Source organism: Lissotriton helveticus, chromosome 7 (assembly GCF_964261635.1).
Source record: "Lissotriton helveticus chromosome 7, aLisHel1.1, whole genome shotgun sequence".
In the NCBI taxonomy this organism is placed as follows: domain Eukaryota; kingdom Metazoa; phylum Chordata; class Amphibia; order Caudata; family Salamandridae; genus Lissotriton; species Lissotriton helveticus.
Genome location: NC_136068.1, coordinates 1,946,776,286 through 1,946,794,830, shown reverse-complemented (window position 1 = coordinate 1,946,794,830; position 18,545 = coordinate 1,946,776,286). Strand labels below are relative to the sequence as shown.

General features: G+C 50.4%; 1 protein-coding gene across 1 annotated transcript in view; it reads right to left on the bottom strand.

The window, feature by feature from the left end:
• Nucleotides 1-1,017: 1,017 nt before the first annotated feature.
• The window catches only part of LOC144767902 (E3 ubiquitin-protein ligase TRIM39-like), a 53,897-nt gene continuing 36,369 nt past the window's right edge, over nucleotides 1,018-18,545 (bottom strand). Inside the window, exon 5 of the mRNA XM_078651244.1 lies at nucleotides 1,018-1,496. Coding sequence (XP_078507370.1) covers nucleotides 1,018-1,496 — 479 coding nt within the window. The remainder of the gene's footprint in view (nucleotides 1,497-18,545) is intronic.

Below are 18,545 nucleotides of genomic sequence, written 5' to 3'. Positions count from 1 at the left end.
CCGGGGACATCATCTGCTCTCCCTCCCTTGGGGTCATCTCCCTCTCCCACCTCCCCAGGCACATCTCCCACTACCCCTCCCTGGGGGCCATCTATCGCCCCCCCTCCCACAGAACATCTCCTGCTCCCCCTCCCTCCTCGAGGACATCTCTCCCCCCTCCCTCCCCGGGGACATCATCTGCTCTCCCTCCCACAGGGTCATCTCCCTCTCCCACCTCCCCAGGCACATCTCCCACTACCCCCTCCCTGGGGGCCATCTATCGCCCCCCCCTCCCACAGAACATCTCCTGCTCCCCCTCCCTCCTCGAGGACATCTCTCTCCCCCCTCCCACAGGGTCATCTCCCCCTCCCTCCCCGGGGACATCATCTGGTCTCCCTCCCTCCCCGGGGACATCTCTCCCCCTCCCTCCCCAGGGACATCATCTGCTCTCCCTCCCTCCCCGGGGACATCTCTCCCCCCTCCCTCCCCGGGGACATCATCTGGTCTCCCTCCCTGGGGGACGTCTTCCACTCCCCCCTCCCTCGTATGCCCGCAGGGTATTGAGGAATAACAGGGCAGCACTACACCCCACAGGGGAAAGTAGGTGTGGACCCCCAAGGGCGGTCTGTCCGGGGCAGTAAAGAAGAAATAGGGGGGCAGCCCCCAGTTAAGGGGGGTTAATACCAGGAGAAGCAGGAAATCAAAGAGGGCTCCTGTCTGTCTGTCTCTGTCCTGTTACTGAGGTGGGGGTGGGGTCTGAGGGGGGCTCTGTTCAGGCCCGGACTGGCCGTTGCAGGCACCGGGCAATCCCCCGGTCGGCCGCAAGGGTGGGGGCTGGTTTTGGGCCCCAGGGGGCCGGTTTTGTTACAGGGTCGTTTTTTGCAGCATAGCTGCAAAAACGGCACTGTAACAAAATCGGCCGAAAACCGGCCCTAGCAAAGAGCGCGGTCGTACCCCCCAACCCCCCCTGGGGGGAGGGGGGACCGGCCGAGCACTTTGCCAGGGCCGGTTTCGGTTCCCGGTCCGGCCCTGGCTCTGTTATACCAGGCGCAGCTCTGTCTGAGCCCCGAGGATGAAGTAGGGGTGCAGCCCCCCAGTGAAGGTGTGTTTGAAGGTGCAGAGATGCTTCAAGGTGTCTGCATTGTACAAAGAAACCCGCCGCCCCTCATAGTCCAGGTACAACCCCAGCTTCAGGGGGGGCAGACGGGGGTATACACGGGAGGGGGAGAAGACGAGACTCCAGCGCCGAGCACCATCCGTCCCAGGCACACCCCAGCCCCTACATTCAGGGAGCTCTATGGTATCTGCCCCCCCTCTCAGAGTCTGTCCTGTGACCCCCACTGCCTCCCACTCCTGCAGCACCTGCACCTCCCAGTAATGCCTCCCGGAGGTGAACCCCTCCCGCCCCCGCACAGAGGTATGAAATGTCCGGCGAGGGTCTGTCTGTGTCACGGGTCTCCCGTCCTCTGACAGAATCACATCTTCATTCTCTGTGTCTGAATCCAGAGTCACCAGCGCTGCAGAGAGAGGAGAGAGAGTTAGTGACACACTGTGTGACCTCAGACAAGTCAGTGTCCGACCAGAGACCCCAGCACTGCAGAGAGAGGAGAGAAAGTTAATGACACACTGTGTGACCTCAGATAAGTCACTGTCCAACCAGAGACCCCAGCACTGCAGAGAGAGGAGAGAGAGTTAATGACACACTGTGTGACCTCAGACAAGTCACTGTCCCACCAGAGACCCCAGCGCTGCAGAGAGAGGAGAGAGAGTTACTGACACACTGTGTGATCTCAGACAAGTCACTGTCCCACCCAGAGACCCCAGCACTGCAGAGAGAGAGAGGGTTAATGACACACTGTGTGACCTCAGACAAGTCACTGTCCCACCCAGAGACCCCAGCACTGCAGAGAGAGGAGACAGAGTTAATGACACACTGTGTGACCTCAGACAAGTCACTGTCCCACCCAGAGACCCCAGCACTGCAGAGAGAGGAGAGAGAGTTAATGACACACTGTGTGATCTCAGACAAGTCACTGTCCCACCCAGAGACCCCAGCACTGCAGAGAGAGAGGAGAGAGTTAATGACACACTGTGTGACCTCAGACATGTCACTGTCCCACCCAGAGACCCCAGCACTGCAGAGAGAGGAGAGAGAGTTAATGACACACTGTGTGATCTCAGACAAGTCACTGTCCCACCCAGATACCCCAGCACTGCAGAGAGAGAGGAGAGAGAGTTAATGACACACTGTGTGACCTCAGACATGTCACTGTCCCACCCAGAGACCCCAGCACTGCAGAGAGAGGAGAGAGAGTTAATGACACACTGTGTGACCTCAGACAAGTCACTGTCCCACCCAGAGACCCCAGCACTGCAGAGAGAGAGGAGAGAGTTAATGACACACTGTGTGACCTCAGACAAGTCACTGTCCCACCCAGCGACCCCAGCACGGCAGAGAGAGGTGAGAGAGGTAATGACACACTGTGTGAACTCAGACAAGTCACTGTCCCACCCAGAGACCCCAGCGCTACAGAGAGAGGGGAGAGAGTTCAGTCAGAACAACTTTATTTCGCCAACACAATGTAGGCATAAAAAACAGTTAAAAACATTTCACAGCATTTCACAGCATTTCACAGCATTACAATAAAGTATAAAAAATATAAAAATCATTACATTAAAATCTAAATTCATAGTTATTTACACAATACAATAAAATTGATTCATTATTAGGAATATAATTTTAGCAGATTGAACGTCTCTTTTTTAAGGCAGATAACAGAAAGGACGCCAAAGAGAAACAGATGAAAGGGTCAGGTAATAGTTGCAGGTAATAAAGGGCAACACAACACTGTTTGAAGTTCATGTTACGCATAATGGGAATAATAAATCATTTCCTTTCATCAGAATAAAATTTACAGAAAAACAAATCATTCTGTACTGATCGCTGATGTTAGATTTGGGGGTCTCTGGTTGGCACAGGTAATTACTTGTGACAAGCAGGGACCCTCTCCTCTAGTCAGGATAAGGGGATCACCCTCTAAAATGACCCCTGCGCACCCTTTAGGTAGTGTGGCGCAAGCAGACAAGGCTTATCTCAGGGCATCAGAGGTTAAGCATTTGTGTGCACACACAGTAACTAAATGACAACACCACAAATGGACACCAGTCTAGGTTTTTATGTAAAAATAGATATTTTATATGCATTCAAGAAGACTTAGTACAAGAACCAATCACGCTTAAAAATAGGCCACATTTCTTTCTAGGTAAGATTTCTGGGGACGGTGCACGTTTTAAAACAGTCTGTGCGATTCACAGCAATGTGTTTGGCCCTGCGATGGGAAATTGAGCTGCAGAGTCACGGGCGCGAAGCAGACGCTTCTGTACGCCCGCGTTCCAGCTGCAAGGGCAAATCGAACACAGTACCTTTCTGTTGGTGGAATCCGGCACGGGCGGTGCGGTGAAGCCCTTGGCATCCGCGCGGCAAAGTCCACTTTGTGAGGTGCGAGTCACGTCTCGTTGGTGTTGAAGTCCTGCAACAAAGGGGACGAGGCGTTGGGGAGGCAGTGGTGCTTTGTACAGCGTAGGCGCCATACCTTCCGTTAGGGTTGCTGGTGGGATGCGAGCAATGCGGCACGAGGCAGCCTGTATGGGACGTACGGGCCGGTGCCTGGGTGCGATGGGATCTCGGGAATCCGGAGCGAGGAGAGAGGCGGCGGGTACGCTCCAGGCGTACGGGCCTTTCCTTGCCTCGCACAGTACTCCAGTCCAATTCCCAGCGGCTGGGGTGGCGAAGAGAGCAGTGCGGCTCAGGGAGGAGAGGGAGGCAGGGTGCGGGCGGCCCAGCGGGACGTGGCGGACACGGCTCAGGTATGAGCGGCATCACTCGTGGCGGGGCGCCAGGCACAGGCTGCACAGCGGGGGAAGCGAGGCGCACTTCACATCGTGGCCCCAGCGGCACAGGAGATCAGGCAGAAGTCCAGCAACTCATCAGGGAAGGCAGGGGAGAGTCCAATGATCCTGGGACTCTGTTCAGAGGACAAGCTCAGTTCCAAGCCCTTGGAGATTGTTTAAAGCACAAGTTCTGCCAAGTCTTTCTCAGCCTATTCCTCTCCTTTCTTCAGCAAGGCACCCACTGCAGGCCAGTCCCCCAGGTCAGGGACAGTCTTCCCCCTTCAGCTTCTCCAGGTCCTTCTAGTCGGACAGAGGTTCTTCATGGTCAAACAGGATCTGATTTCTTAGGCGCAGGGCTCCTACTCTTATACCCAAAATCAAATCCTTTGTTCTTTCAGGCCAGGGGGGCCTTTGCCTAATCCAGTCCAGTTCCTGAGTACTTTGTTTTGGTGACTCTGGCTTCTTCTTTCAGTGCAAAAAACACAGTTGATGGACAGAATGTAGAACAATGTCTTACATTCACCCCAGTACAAGGATCTGGGCCTAAATCCATCGTTTTTTTGCACTCCACACCACCCTGGGTTAGACACTGGCTATATGCAAATCAGCTCTGACCCTGTGCCTCATGGGAACAGTCCAGTCCGAACTACCAAGCCATGTCTTTCCCAGACCGGAATCAAGCATCCAAGGACCGGTTTCTGGCTATCAGTCTTCATCAGCCTGGATAGCTTGACTCCAGTGGTGTGGAGAGCCTGGGACTCACGTCTGAGCATACCCAGCACACTCGGGTGAAAATTGCAAAAAACACAGTTGTTGGACAGAATGTAGAACAATGTCATACATTCACCCCAGTACAGAGATCTGGGTCTGAATCCATCGTTTTTTTTGCACTCCACACCACCCTGGGTTAGACACTGGCTATATGCAAATCAGCTCTGACCCTGTGCCTCATGGGAACAGTCCAGTCCGAACCACCAAGCCATGTCTTTCCCAGACCGGAATCAAGCATCCAAGGACCGGTTTCTGGCTATCAGCCTTCATCAGCCTGGATAGCTTGACTCCAGTGGTGTGGAGAGCCTGGGACTCACGTCTGAGCATACCCAGCACACTCGGGGGGGAAATTGCAAAAAACACAGTTGATGGACAGAATGTAGAACAATGTCATACATTCACCCCAGTACAGAGATCTGGGCCTAAATCCATCGGTTTTTTGCACTCTACAGCACCCTGGGTTAGACACTTGCTATATGCAAATCAGCTCTGACCCTGTGCCTCATGGTAACAGTCCAGTCCGAACTACCAAGCCATGTCTTTCCCAGACTGGAATCAAGCATCCAAGGACCGGTTTCTGGCTATCAGCCTTCATCAGCCTGGATAGCTTGACTCCAGTGGTGTGGAGAGCCTGGGACTCACGTCTGAGCATACCCAGCACACTCGGGGTGAAAATTGCAAAAAACACACTTGATGGACAGTTTTGCAATTGCAATTTTCACCCCGAGTGTGCTGGGTATGCTCAGACGTGAGTCCCAGGCTCTCCACACCACCGGAGTCAAGCTATCCAGGCTGATGAAGGCTGATAGCCTGATTGTTTTGTAAAAATATACTCTTTTATATAGAAACTTTCAAGCAGGCTTAAATACATGCTTTAACGACTTAATACGATTCCAATTACTTGTAGAAATGCCACAGTTCTTAATATCCAATGTTCAGTCTTTAAAATAGTGTCACTGGGTCTAAAACGATCCTTTAACGCTTAATCTTGGCCCCACAATAATCTAGGCAAAGTATTCAGCGTTCTGACTCTGTTCGTCAATGCTGGTGCACTGTGTAGCGCTTCGGTACGTCTCGTATAGGCAAAAGCAGAAGGGCCACGCTAACCCTCACTCGTCTCGCATATCACACGTACAGCGCTGATGAGGGAACGAGGCGTACGGAGCGTCCGGTAACTGTGCGGCTCGTACTGCGGCCGTGAGACAGGATTGAGGCAACATCGGTCACAAATGGGTGCGGGCCTCATGGACTCCGTTTCCAGCGCACGGCACACTTAACACGCACACAGTACCTTTTTCTTTGTGGGGAATTCGAGACGGACGGATGCGGGGGTCAATCCTCCCACGTCGCGATGTCTTCCTGAGGGCGATGTGAGCTACCACTCGAGGCTGGTGCAGGTGCGGTGCTCCTAGGTTAACGGTGCGTTGTGGGAGGCAGACGTATCCGCAGCGTGCGCTTCTACCCAGGAGGGGGAGCGGCTGCAGGTGGTGCAGGCGGGAGTACGGGTTGTAGGAAATGGGACGTACTCTCTCGCTGGACGCTCCGTATCTGTGCACTTCACAGCAGCGGGGCGCTCTCCTCAATGCGATCACGGTTGGAGAACAGAGGCAGGGCGGGGGTCCGTCTTTACTTTACGGGCTGCGGCTCGGGGGCCAGAAGCTCGTGGTGCTCGGACCGGACGGGTCCTCTTCACTTTGCAGAACGTAGGCTCGGGGGTGCTCACAGATCACGATGCTCGGCCCAGTGCGGCTGGGCTTTACTTTGTTCCTGCGACGCGGCCAAGCAGAGGTCGCGTTGCTCAGGGGACGGGGGTGGACTGCTTCCTAGAATGTGCGGGGAGGATTCCTCACACACTCCGCTTCCCTGGATTAGCGCTGTAGGGTCTGACCACACAACAGCAGCACTTCCTGAAGGGGGGTTAGCGCCCAATGTTCCTGTGGCGCAGTTCAGGCGGCAAGTTCACAAGCAAGCCCTTGGAGATTGAAAGGATGCACAAGTTCAATTATAAAAGTCTCTTAGTCTTTTCTTCCTCTCTCCTTCTTGCAGCAAGGCACCCACCACAGGCCAGTCTCTCAGGATTAGAGACAGTAGTCCTCCATGCAGCTTTCCCAGGTCCTTCCCTTCAGGCAGAGTTTCTTCTTGGCAATAACAGGATCTGATTCCTTAGGAGCAGGGCTTCTACTTTTATATGCCATTTCTTTTATTCTTGCAGGCCAGGGGGGCCTTTGCCTAATCTAGTCAGTCTCTGAGCACTTTGTTTTGCAGACTCTGGTTTCTCCTTTCAGTGTGCAGGGCAGGGACATCAGACGCTCTGCAGGAGGTGGAGCCAGCATTTTGATGACAAGTACAGCCAGGAGCACTCTGTTGACAGTCTTCCCTCTTCCTGGACCAGGTGCAGGGCAGAGTCATCAGTCGCTCCCGAGGGGGCAGAGCCAGCATTGTGGTGGCAGAGCACAGCCCTATTCAGAGTCAAGGGGCACTCCCCCACCCATCCTGGTGTAATCCCTCCATTCACCACCTGTCATCCCTAGCCCTGTCACTCACAGAACCCAGGCAGCAGATACACATGAGAGCAGAGGCGGGCTGAAATGGTTAGGCAAGCAAATGCTAACTTTCTAAAAGTAGCATTTGCAAACACAGGATATTAAAATAAACTTTACTAAAATAAATATTTTATTATTCTGAGTTCAGGCATACTAAATTGACTTTCTACCATGTTCCCTGAGCCTGCTAGGATTATAGTGTATAATAATTCCAGCAGCCCATTCTGGCCAATGGACAGTAGGTAGCCTTACAATAGTGAAAAACGAAATTGGCTGTAATTCACTATTAGGACATGCCACACACATCAGGGCTTGTCTTACCTTATGCTTACAATGCACCCTGCCCTTGGGCCTACCATAGGGGTGACTAATATGAAGTTAAGGGAAGATTTAGGGACTGGCAAGTAGGTACACTTGCGCAGCCAACATGACAGTACCAGACTGCATGCAGGGTCTGCAATGGCAGACCCTAGACACATTTTACTAGCCGCTTCTGTGGGTGGCACAACCAGTGCTGCAAGCCCACCAGCAGCATTTGTATTTACAAGCCCTGGCACTCCTGGTGCACTTTACTGGGGACTGACAGTTAACCAAATAAGTCAATCATGGACACCAATCAATGTATACACTTTTCATAGGGAGCACTTGCACTGTGGCCCTGATTGACAGTGGCACAGTGCCCTGAGCAGCTAACACCATCAAAACACACGAGGCACATCAGAGAAAAGTGGAAGGGAGACTCACGCCAAGGTGCCAGGTCTAACACAGTGGTCCCTCCCTCTGGATCAGGTAACCCCTGTACCTGGCTTTCCAACTCAGGGACCCAACCCTGCAGTTGAACACTTGCCTGGTGCACCAGGACTACCTTGGGAGCACGCATGCCTCCCCTGAGGGTAACACATAACTCCTGTGTTGTGTGACAGTCTGCCTGGCGCAGATCTCCCGTCCTCTGTCTATCTGACAGTGCGCGAAGGACAGAAGCGGTGTCACCATGGTCATTCCCTGGGGACGCAGCCCTTCTGGCTGACCTTTGACCCACTGGTTCTTCCACTGGGGACTCTTTCCCCCTCTCACCCCTCCACCTGGACCTATGCATCCTCCCAACGGGAGCGGTACTGCCAGACACCAGAACTACTGGAGCTCTGTTTACAGAGTCTCCACGTTCTCTAGATATTGGGAGATCCTCCTCAAATGGCCTACAAGTACAGCCTAGGTCCCTGACCTGATGTTCCCTTAAGAAACCATCCAGGCCCTGAGGCTGGGTTTTGGGTACCTTGGGACAGACCTCACACTCACTTCCCCTCCTCTGAGACAGTACGTGAGCCCCTACGACCCTCCCACTACACTGAGACCTAGCCTGGCTACACTGAACCTCTTCCATCCCACAGGACTGGAAGTTACCTGAGCCACTCTTGTTGGAATCACTCCCCAATGCTTCTTCAGACCCTCTGGAATCCACCAAAAGGTCAGCCTCCAATGTGAGCTCCCCGGGGTCAGAGAACCCTCTCTCAAACAGGTGTTGGCATAGCTCTGGAAAACAGGGACTTAAAATATGCTCTCCCAGAATTGGATCACACAGCCCCCTACAAGGGTTAACCAAACTATCCTTCACCTCACCATCCAGTGCCTCGCACACGTACTCACACCACTCGCTTGAGATTGGCAAGACACTATCTGATTGTCTCTGCCATACAACCCACACTCTTCTGGGCGGTCTCCATATTCACAGTCCAGGATTTCAACTTTGGGGGATACCCTCTCCCTGTACCTCTCATCTAGAGTCAGTAGACTGTCCCTCCCACTACTAGGACCATGAACCCTTACGCCAGCTACCCTATTCCCCTCAAGGACACTGCGCACTACTGGAGCTACCTCATGTTCTTGAACCTTCTGGTGTATGTTAACCTCCTCCAAGTCAGGAGCCACATCTCTGTGTGTGTGTGTACTACTCTCCCAGCACTAGATAACTGAATGTTGCTGCCACCATCTGAGCTGGACTCCACCTCCAACTCAGCAAAGCTCAATCTCTGAGTGACACACATTTCTTGTTGCTGGGCTGAAACACTCATGGCCTCAAGCCTCTCGAGCTCCAAATCAAGCTTCCTCATTTTCAAGTCATGCTCAAACTGCCTTTTCTTTTCTTCTAGGGCTAATTTCCTAGCTTCTGGTTCCAGTTGTACATTGAGTTTGGCCATCTCCATTTCATGTATCCTGGTCTCCCTCCTGTCTGCCAACTCCTCTGGTGACAGACCTCGGGCAGAAACACTGCTACCCAACTGGAACGTTGCACCCTTCCCTTCTGGCCCCAGCGGCACAGGAGATCAGGCAGAAATCCAGCAACTCATCAGAGAAGGCAGGGGAGAGTCCAATGATCCTGGGACTCTGTTCAGGGGACAAGCTCAGTTCCAAGCCCTTGGAGATTGTTTAAAGCACAAGTTCTGCAAAGTCTTTCTCAGTCTATTCCTCTCCTTTCTCTGCAAGGCACCCACTGCAGGCCAGTCCCCCAGGTCAGGGACAGTCTTCCCCCTTCAGCTTCTCCAGGTCCTTCTAGTCGGGCTGAGGTTCTTCATGGTCAAACAGGATCTGATTTCTTAGGCGCAGGGCTCCTACTCTTATACCCAAAATCAAATCCTTTGTTCTTTCAGGCCAGGGGGGCCTTTGCCTAATCCAGTCCAGTTCCTGAGTACTTTGTTTTGGTGACTCTGGCTTCTTCTTTCAGTGAGCAGGGCAGAGACATCAGACGCTCCCCAGGGGGTGGAGCCAGCATTGAGGTGGCAACACACAGCCCTATTCAGAGTCAAGGTGCACTCCTCCCACCCATCCTGGTGTAATCTCTCTATTCACCACCTGGCAGCCCCAGCCTGTCTCCTGGAATTCCCCAGCCCTGTCACTCACAGAAACCAGACAACGGATACATATCCTAGCAGAGGCGGGCTGAAATGGTTATGCAAGCAAATACTAACTTTCTAAAAGTAGTATTTGCAAACACAGGATATTATAATATACATTTTACTAAAAGGTGTATTTTATTATCTGAGTTCAGGCATACGAAACTTGACTCTCCACCATGTTCTCTGAGTCTGTTGGGATTATAGAGTGTAACAATTCCAGCAGCCCATTCTGGCCTATGAGAACAGTTATTATTATATATTATATATTATTATTAAACACTATTAGACAGACGCGGCGATCTAGGCTATTGATGTGTTGCTACATTGTATCTCTCCGCTAATGCTGCTAAGCTGATCAAAAGCTTTTTAACGCGGCTCTCCGCATTTATTCTTGTGTTATTTTAATAACTGCTATTTTTAAAAAAACAGCAATTTGTGCTTTTGCTGTTACTGCTAGTGAGAGGTATTACCTGTATCCTTTACGCTCCAGACCCCGTTCCGCCCCGGCTGAGTGCCGTTTGTGCGGAGGGTCGAACGGTAGAGCGCCATTCCCCGCCTTCTCTTCACCACTTCCGCCCTGCCTCACCCAGCGCAGGTTAGCGGCCTAGTGGTTATTGATGTAGGAGTATATCTTCTGCGCTAACGGGGGAAACAATTGACAGACGCGGCGAACTAGGCTGCTGATGTGTTGCTACATTGTATTTCTCCGCTAATGCTGCTAAGCTGATCAAAAGCTTTTTAACGCGGCTCTCCGCATTTATTCTTGTGTTATTTTAATAACTGCTATTTTTAAAAAAAACTGCAATTTGTGCTTTTGCTGTTACTGCTAGTGAGAGGTATTACCTGTATCCTTTACGCTCCAGACCCCGTTCCGCCCCGGCTGAGTGCCGTTTGTGCGGAGGGTCGAACGGTAGAGCGCCATTCCCCGCCTTCTCTTCACCACTTCCGCCCTGCCTCACCCAGCGCAGGTTAGCGGCCTAGTGGTTAAACGCAGATCCACATAAAATGTCGATATGGCGGAAGCGCAGCGGACGAGCGCAGCGGGAGCGCCGACTTCGCGCCGAAGTCGCGCCTAAGTCCAGCCCGTCTTCGCCCGTCCGCGGCCGACCGCGACCAGCGGCTTCACACTCTGCCCAAACATTCTCGTATTCATCTTCGGATTTATGTTCCTACTGCCATGATGTCCCCCTGCCGCCTGAGGCTATTAGGAGAGCCCAGGCGTGTGGCATTGCTCGTCCCTCGAGCACGCCCCTCGCCTTTCCGCCCTGCCCTACCTCCCCATCCGTATCCTCCTTCCCCTCCCCTCCCACTCCTGTTTCTTGCACCCTAACCATTCTATACTTAAATACACGCTCCTTGGTGAGACACCAATTGGAGATTTACCGCCTATTAGATGACACTGATATAGATATTCTTTTCCTGTCTGAAACCTGGCTAACAGAGGACTCCGTGCCTGATATTCTAGCCGCTATCCCTAACGGGTACTATATTTTACACGTTAACCGCCCTAGGGGTCAAGTCGGGGGCGGAGTTGCAGCCATTATTCGCAAGGAATATGTCTTTTCCATCTTAGACTGCACCCCCATTCCTGGCACTCAAACTCTCGTTATACAGCTTCGCTCTATCACCACTTCCCTTATCTGTGCGCTCATGTACAGACCCCCTTCCTACATGCCTTCTTTCTCTCAGTCAGTTGGGGAGCTAGTCTCCCAGCTTCTCATTAATCACTCTAGGATCCTTATCCTGGGTGATTTCAATTACTGGCCTAATGATCCTCAAGAAAGCCGACTGTCTGAACGGTTCTCAGAAACCCTCACCAGCTTGAACTGGCAGCAATTGATTTCCAGTCCTACCCACTGTAAGGGCCACATACTTGATCAGGTATGGACGGCGAATCTTGACATCGATCCCCCACTGATCACCCCATGCACCTGGTCAGACCACTACCTCATCTCTTTCTCAGTTGACCTTCCCAGTTTCCACCGTCCCCCGCGTCCGGCAAACATCACGGCCCGTAATTGGAAAAATGCCAACCTGCCAAAACTTCACTCTCTCTTGGCAAACTCAATCCCTCCAGATTCTGAATCAGTTTCCCAACAAGCCTCTTCTCTTGAGCATTGGTTGAAGGAAGCAGCCGACACTGTAGCTCCCCTAAAGACCATAAAAGTCCAGCGCCCCCACGACGCTCAGTGCTGGTTCAATGACCAGCTTAAATCTGACAAACTTGCCCTCCGCCAAGCTGAACGTCGCTGGCGCCACAAGTACGACCCTTTACTCAAGATAGAATTTACCACTCTACTAAACAAATATAAATCTTCGATACTTGAGGCAAAAACGTCCTATTTTTCCAGTAAAATCTTGGAGTCGGCTTCAAAAACCAAAGAAATTTTTTCAATTGTCAACGAGCTCTCCCTCCCAGATCGTATCACTCTTCCCCTGATGCCCACCCAGGCTCTTTGTGATGAGCTCAATGCCTTTTTTCAAGACAACATTTCCATTATCAAAACTAATATCCCTCCACCTTCTCCCTCTAAATCCTTTCCCCTTCCCCCTGTAAATCCTCAGGAATTTTCTACTTTTCCTCTTATTTCTATTCCTGACTTCCACAGCCTCCTTCAAAAAGTCTGTTCTAGTTCTCCTAGGGACTGCTGTCCCCCACACATTCTTAAGGAAATTTTCATGGCCTGTCCCGGTCCAGCCTTGGCCCTTCTCAACTCCTCCTTAACATCAGGAGTTGTTCCAGAGGCCTTTAAGCAGGCCGTGGTACTACCTATTCTAAAAAAAACCAGCGCAGACCCACTTGTGCTGAGTAACTACAGGCCCATCTCCCTTCTTCCTTTTTTGGGAAAGATCCTAGAAACCTATGTTACCAGATGCTTGAGCACGTTTGTGGAGACCTCCCTTTTCTTGGACCCCCAACAGGCTGGCTTTCGCCCTCTCCACTCCACAGAGATGGTGATTGCGGCTGTCATGGACACCCTCAGAGCCGGCGCTGACAATAATCTTTCCCAGGCCCTTGTACTGTTGGATCTCTCGGCGGCATTTGACACGATCGATCATACTATTCTGATCGACCGTGTCAGAAACGCCGGCATCCAGGGCATCGCCCTGGATTGGGTTCGGTCCTTCCTGCAGGGCCGCTCGCAGGCAGTCCACCTCTCTACCTTCGCTGCCCCCTTCTCCCCCCTCACCTGTGGTGTCCCCCAGGGCTCAGCCCTTTCTCCCCTTCTTTTTAATTTATATATGCAACCACTTATGGTTTCCCTTCGTCACTCCCCTGCCACTATTTATAATTATGCAGATGACCTACAGTTGGTCTTTCCCTTGGACACTTCACTCTCTTCCCGTCTTAATTTTCAAACCACAATGTTGTCCATCTCTGACTGGATGGCTCACAGCCAGCTTAAGTTGAATCCGTCGAAGACGGAACTTGTTCTGGTGGGTGGCCCTACCAATCCATGGGATGACAATTACTGGCCCCTCTCTCTCGGCACCCCCCCTCGCCCGGTCAGCACTGTGAAAAGCCTTGGAGTGGTCATCTCTGAGGATCTATCTATGAAACCCCAGATCTCGGCTGTGACATCATACTGTTTTTTTCAACTGCGCAGGATCCGTAAGATCTGCCGTTTTCTTACCAGAGAGGCACTCATTTTAGTCATACTGGCTTTGGTCATTTCCAGGGTTGACTTCGCTAACCTCTTGTATGTGGGGATTCCTGCTTATCAGCTCCAAAAACTCCAGTTAATTCAGAATCAGGCGGCCCGCCTGGTGTTTCACCAACCTAGACACCAGCATGTTTCCCCCCTTTTGAGGAGCCTTCATTGGCTCCCAGTGATCCAACGGTGCTCCTTCAAACTCGGATGCACCGTATTCAAATCTCTCCATAACCGCGCCCCTGAATTTATCTCTTCCAAATTAAAGAGATACCTCCCTACCCGTAATCTCAGATCGTCTGCTGATAATCTTCTCTGTATCCCATCCTACCGCCGCAAAAAGCACGGCGGACTGCGCTGTTCTTTTCTTGGCCCCTCCTTTTGGAACTCCCTCCCTTCTTCCTTTCGCCACTGCCCCTCCTATGAGTCATTTAGGAAAACCTTGAAAACTTCTCTCTTCAAAGCGGCCTCAGTATGATACCCTTGCCCTGGCTTGCTATGTCTGTTATGAGCGCCAAGAAACCGTCTCGGTGTACGTGCGCGGTATAACATTTTTAACATAACATAACTATTAGGACAAGCCACACACATCAGGGCTTGTCCTACCTTAGGCTTACAATGCACCCTGCCCTTGGGCCTACCATAGGGGTGACTAATATGAAGTTAAGGGACGGTTTAGGGACAGGCAAGTGGGTGCACTTGCCCAGTCAGCATGACAGTACCAGACTGCACACAGGTTCTGCAATGGCAGACCTTAGACACATTTTACGAGGCTGCTTCTGTGGGTGGCGCAACCAGCGCTGCAGGCCCACTAGCAGTATTTGGATTTACAAGCCCTGGGACTCCTGGTGCACTTTACTGGGGTCTGACAGTTAACCAAATAAGCCAATCATGGAATCCTATCAATGTGTACATTTTTAATAGGTAGTAGTAGAAGCTTTATTTCGATATATACACATATCTTAAAAAGCATTACAGTACAGTAAAATTATTTAAAAGGAAACTTATTACATTAATAGGGGGAGCATATGCACTTTAGCACTGATCAGCAGTGGTAAAGCGCCCAGAGTCATTAAACCTTCAAAAACAGGTCAGAGAGAATATAGGAGGAAGGCAAAAAAGTTCAGGGATGACCCTGCAGAGAGGGCCAAGTCCAACAGCTGATCACAGGGACAAAATGGAAGGTCAGAGACAACATAAACATTACGGGGAAGCCTAACATTAGCGGAATATAGTTTAATAGAAATCTCACCAGAATGTACCTGTGCTGTAAATTAGTGACGAAGGAAAGGTATATTGTATTTTTGTCCATTTCCGTTATACTCGGAGAAGCCAAGTATGTTTTACTGTCGACAAATTGATGTTTTTAATTTCCCTTCTTATCTGCCGGCTAGAAAGTAATCGCGCTTTTAGATCATTTTTAGAGATGGAACAACAAGTAGTAGGATCCAAAAAAGACGATGTAGCCCAACTGCCTTCAATGTGGTTTCAACATAAGTTAACCAAGTAATATTACCCACCCCATCTAGTTTCAAAACATCCTTCATAATCTCTCTGGTTAAGGCAAGGGTCTCCTTTCGCCATACTGAGTGCCACATGAGAATCGGGGCCACTGCAATTTTATCTATAATATAGGGTGCTCCCAATTCCATGTGGCACTTATAGTTTGCACATGACTTTGGTAAAGAAAAGACCCCTTTTAAGAAGTTATCTTCAAAATCTGTAGTTTTGAGAAATATCTCATTCCCCAGACAGCTGCTCCATAGGTGGCAGCAGAGATGGTCTTAGCTTGATACACTGTTTTTATTACATCTATAGGTTTTCAGCCAGTTTTTTTAATAAATTTGGTTAATGCCCCAATATTATTTTCCATCTGTGACCCTCTATTAGTAATCATATTTTGCCAATTAGCTTGAGGGTCAAACATTATCCCTAAGTAGTTAAAACAGTCAACAGCTCCCAATTTTCCCACTTCAGTAATAATTTGCGGAAGATTTAGCTGCTTAGTACCTGCTAGTAGAATAAAAGACATTGAATAATTAACTTTCATATCAAGGTTATTCATAAATGTCGTATATTCCAGGACTAGGCCGCGCAGTGCATTATTAGTACGAGCTAGAAGCACAGCATCGTCCGCATATAATAGAATTGGGACCTGTGCTGAATTGATATAAGGGACATCCGGAGTGGAATCTAACAATGCAGATTCCACACCGTTGGTATAGAGTGCAAATAAAAAGGGGCCAGAACACGGCCCTGCCTCACACCTCTTGCAATTTTAAAAGATCTAGTGCATTCACCACCCCTTCCATAGCGAACACAAGCTGAGGCACCTGAGTACAGGTCACGGATGATATTGATAATATTCAAGTCGCTCCCCGTTGCCTCCGTGATCTGCCACACTCTAGACTGTGCCGCACAGTTAAAGGCTGCGGACAGATCCATGAAGGCTAGATGGAGACGACCTTTTTTTGCAGCCGTGTATTTTGCTATAATTAGACTCGGTTTCAGACACTGATCCACGGTGCCTTTCCTTTTTGTAAAACCAAACTGGCATGGGATAATGATATTTTTTTCCAAGGCCCAATCCTCTAGTCTATTTAAAATCCGTCGGCCCGTTAGCTTTGCAGTAGACTCTATCAGAGAGATAGGTCTGTACTTTTTCGCAATCGACCTTTCCCCCTTTTTAGGTCTCGCTGAGTCAGCGCATGCGCTGCCCTGCGAGACATTTAGTCAGTGGCTTTTGGAAATGCTACCAAAGCCGGTATCCGGCCACCAGCTTTCGGTTACGCGCAAAGCGCGGGCCTCGCTCCGCCTCTGCAATCAACGCTGCTGCAAGTGCATCCCTCGCGTGCTGAGCACAGAGCGCGCTATTGAGATCACTTTCGCTTTCAGCGCGATCACTTTCGCTTTCACGGCCATGCGGCGTTTGTTTATTTCAGCATGTTTACAGTACTTCAAGGAGCTCAGAGTGTCCACTGATCCGCGAGTGTGAGGAGTAAACGTATACACTATATCTCGTTTGTCACCATGTGGCTTCTCTTAGCCTGCCATATCCCTCCCGCTATCGAGCGGCCAGAAGCTGACACGATTATGTGCGCCACAAACAGTAAATACAATTTGCAGTAAACACCTGGTGGCTTCCCCAGTCTTCTCAATTCAGGACAAATTACTTAATTTGCATCACAAGTTAGGCAAGAGTTGCCAAGGTAAATACCCTGATGGGGCTGCTTTTGAGGCTGCTCTTCGGCAATGCCTGGCCCGTTCCCTGCAGACACTCACCCCGCCGCCGTCACCCAATGCGGTGTGTATCTCCAAGGTTCGGACATGCATATTCTCCCCACCTCCACGAGGGCAGGTGTCCCTCCCTCATGGACTCATGTCTGGTACTCTCATTGCCCCGTCCGTGCCCCCACTTACAGGGTGAATTGAGCAGCTGCCCCCAGACCTCCATGAAGCCCGTAAACATCAGTTTTTGTGTCTTTTCAGTTGTCTTGGACGAGTATACCACCCCAGCCACAACCCCAAGACTGCTGCAGACTAAACCCCGTTAAATACTCTCACACACAGGTACACCCTCCAGCCCTTTTAGTACTCCCAAATACTGCCACATACTTACCCCCTTGAACACCAAGGGGTACCAGTGTGCCTATTGAATATGCCAGGCACTGATGCATACTCCACTGCATTTTTCAGGAATGGGTAATACTTCTTGTAATGGAGTACTCACAGGTGCTGTAACATACTCTGCTCCATGCGTTCATATTGCAGTCCTTTGAGTACCCTGACACTGTTGCATAATCTGCCCTATTGCATACTCTGAGGTGGATACTCTAACACATTAACTACTCGAAGGCACCGGTGCATGGTGCTCTCCAATTAATACTCTTGGCCACTGTTACATACTCCTGCCCATTGAATACTCTCTGACATTGCTGGGTAGTTCTCCCCATTGATAAACTCAGGCATGTTTCAACCTACTAAATACTCCGAGTCTTGGCACATACCCCAACCCATTGAGTACCTAGGGGCATCGGGTTCATATTTCTCCTCCGTGAATACTCCTAGGCACTGGTACACACTCTGACCCTTTAAATATTCTCGTGTACCCGTACATACTAGGCACCATTACATAGTCGGCCCATTGAATACTTCAAGGAACTCATACGTACTCCGCCACATTGAACGTTCTCAGGCACTGGTACATACTCTGTCCCATTTAATACTCTGAGACAGCATCAGTCTCAGCCCACTCAGTATTCTAGACATGGAGACAGGCAGGTGGGTGAGCCAGAAGAGAGAGAGGACATCACAGTGAAAGCGATGTGTGAGAGAGCAGAAGAGAAACAAGCATTGGCATATCCAATAGGTCTTGCCTTTGGGACCTTATAAGTGTTTAGTTATCCAGCACGATATCCTTGGTGCAACAACATCAAGTGTTGCATGGCTAAACACTTATAAGGTCCCAAAGGCGAGACCTATTGGCTATGCCAATGCTTGTTATATATTGGGACAATTACATTGTCTTCCACGATGGTGGTGCAGCTGTTTGGGCAATTTTATTTACAACATTCGTTAAAAGTGGAGCCCAAAGATCTTGGTTATCTAAGAACAAGCCAATAGGGACTCCATCCGTCCCGGTGCCTTTGCTCGTTTACATTGTTTTAAAGCATATTTGGTTTCTGCAAGAGTAAAGTTAGCAGCAACCTCAGCTCTTTCAACATTTTGGGAGATGAGTTGTAAAGTTATCTTTTCTCACGCTCCGAAAAGACCTTCAAAATGTGTTACCAAATCTTCCTGGTCAACGTTGTTATCTG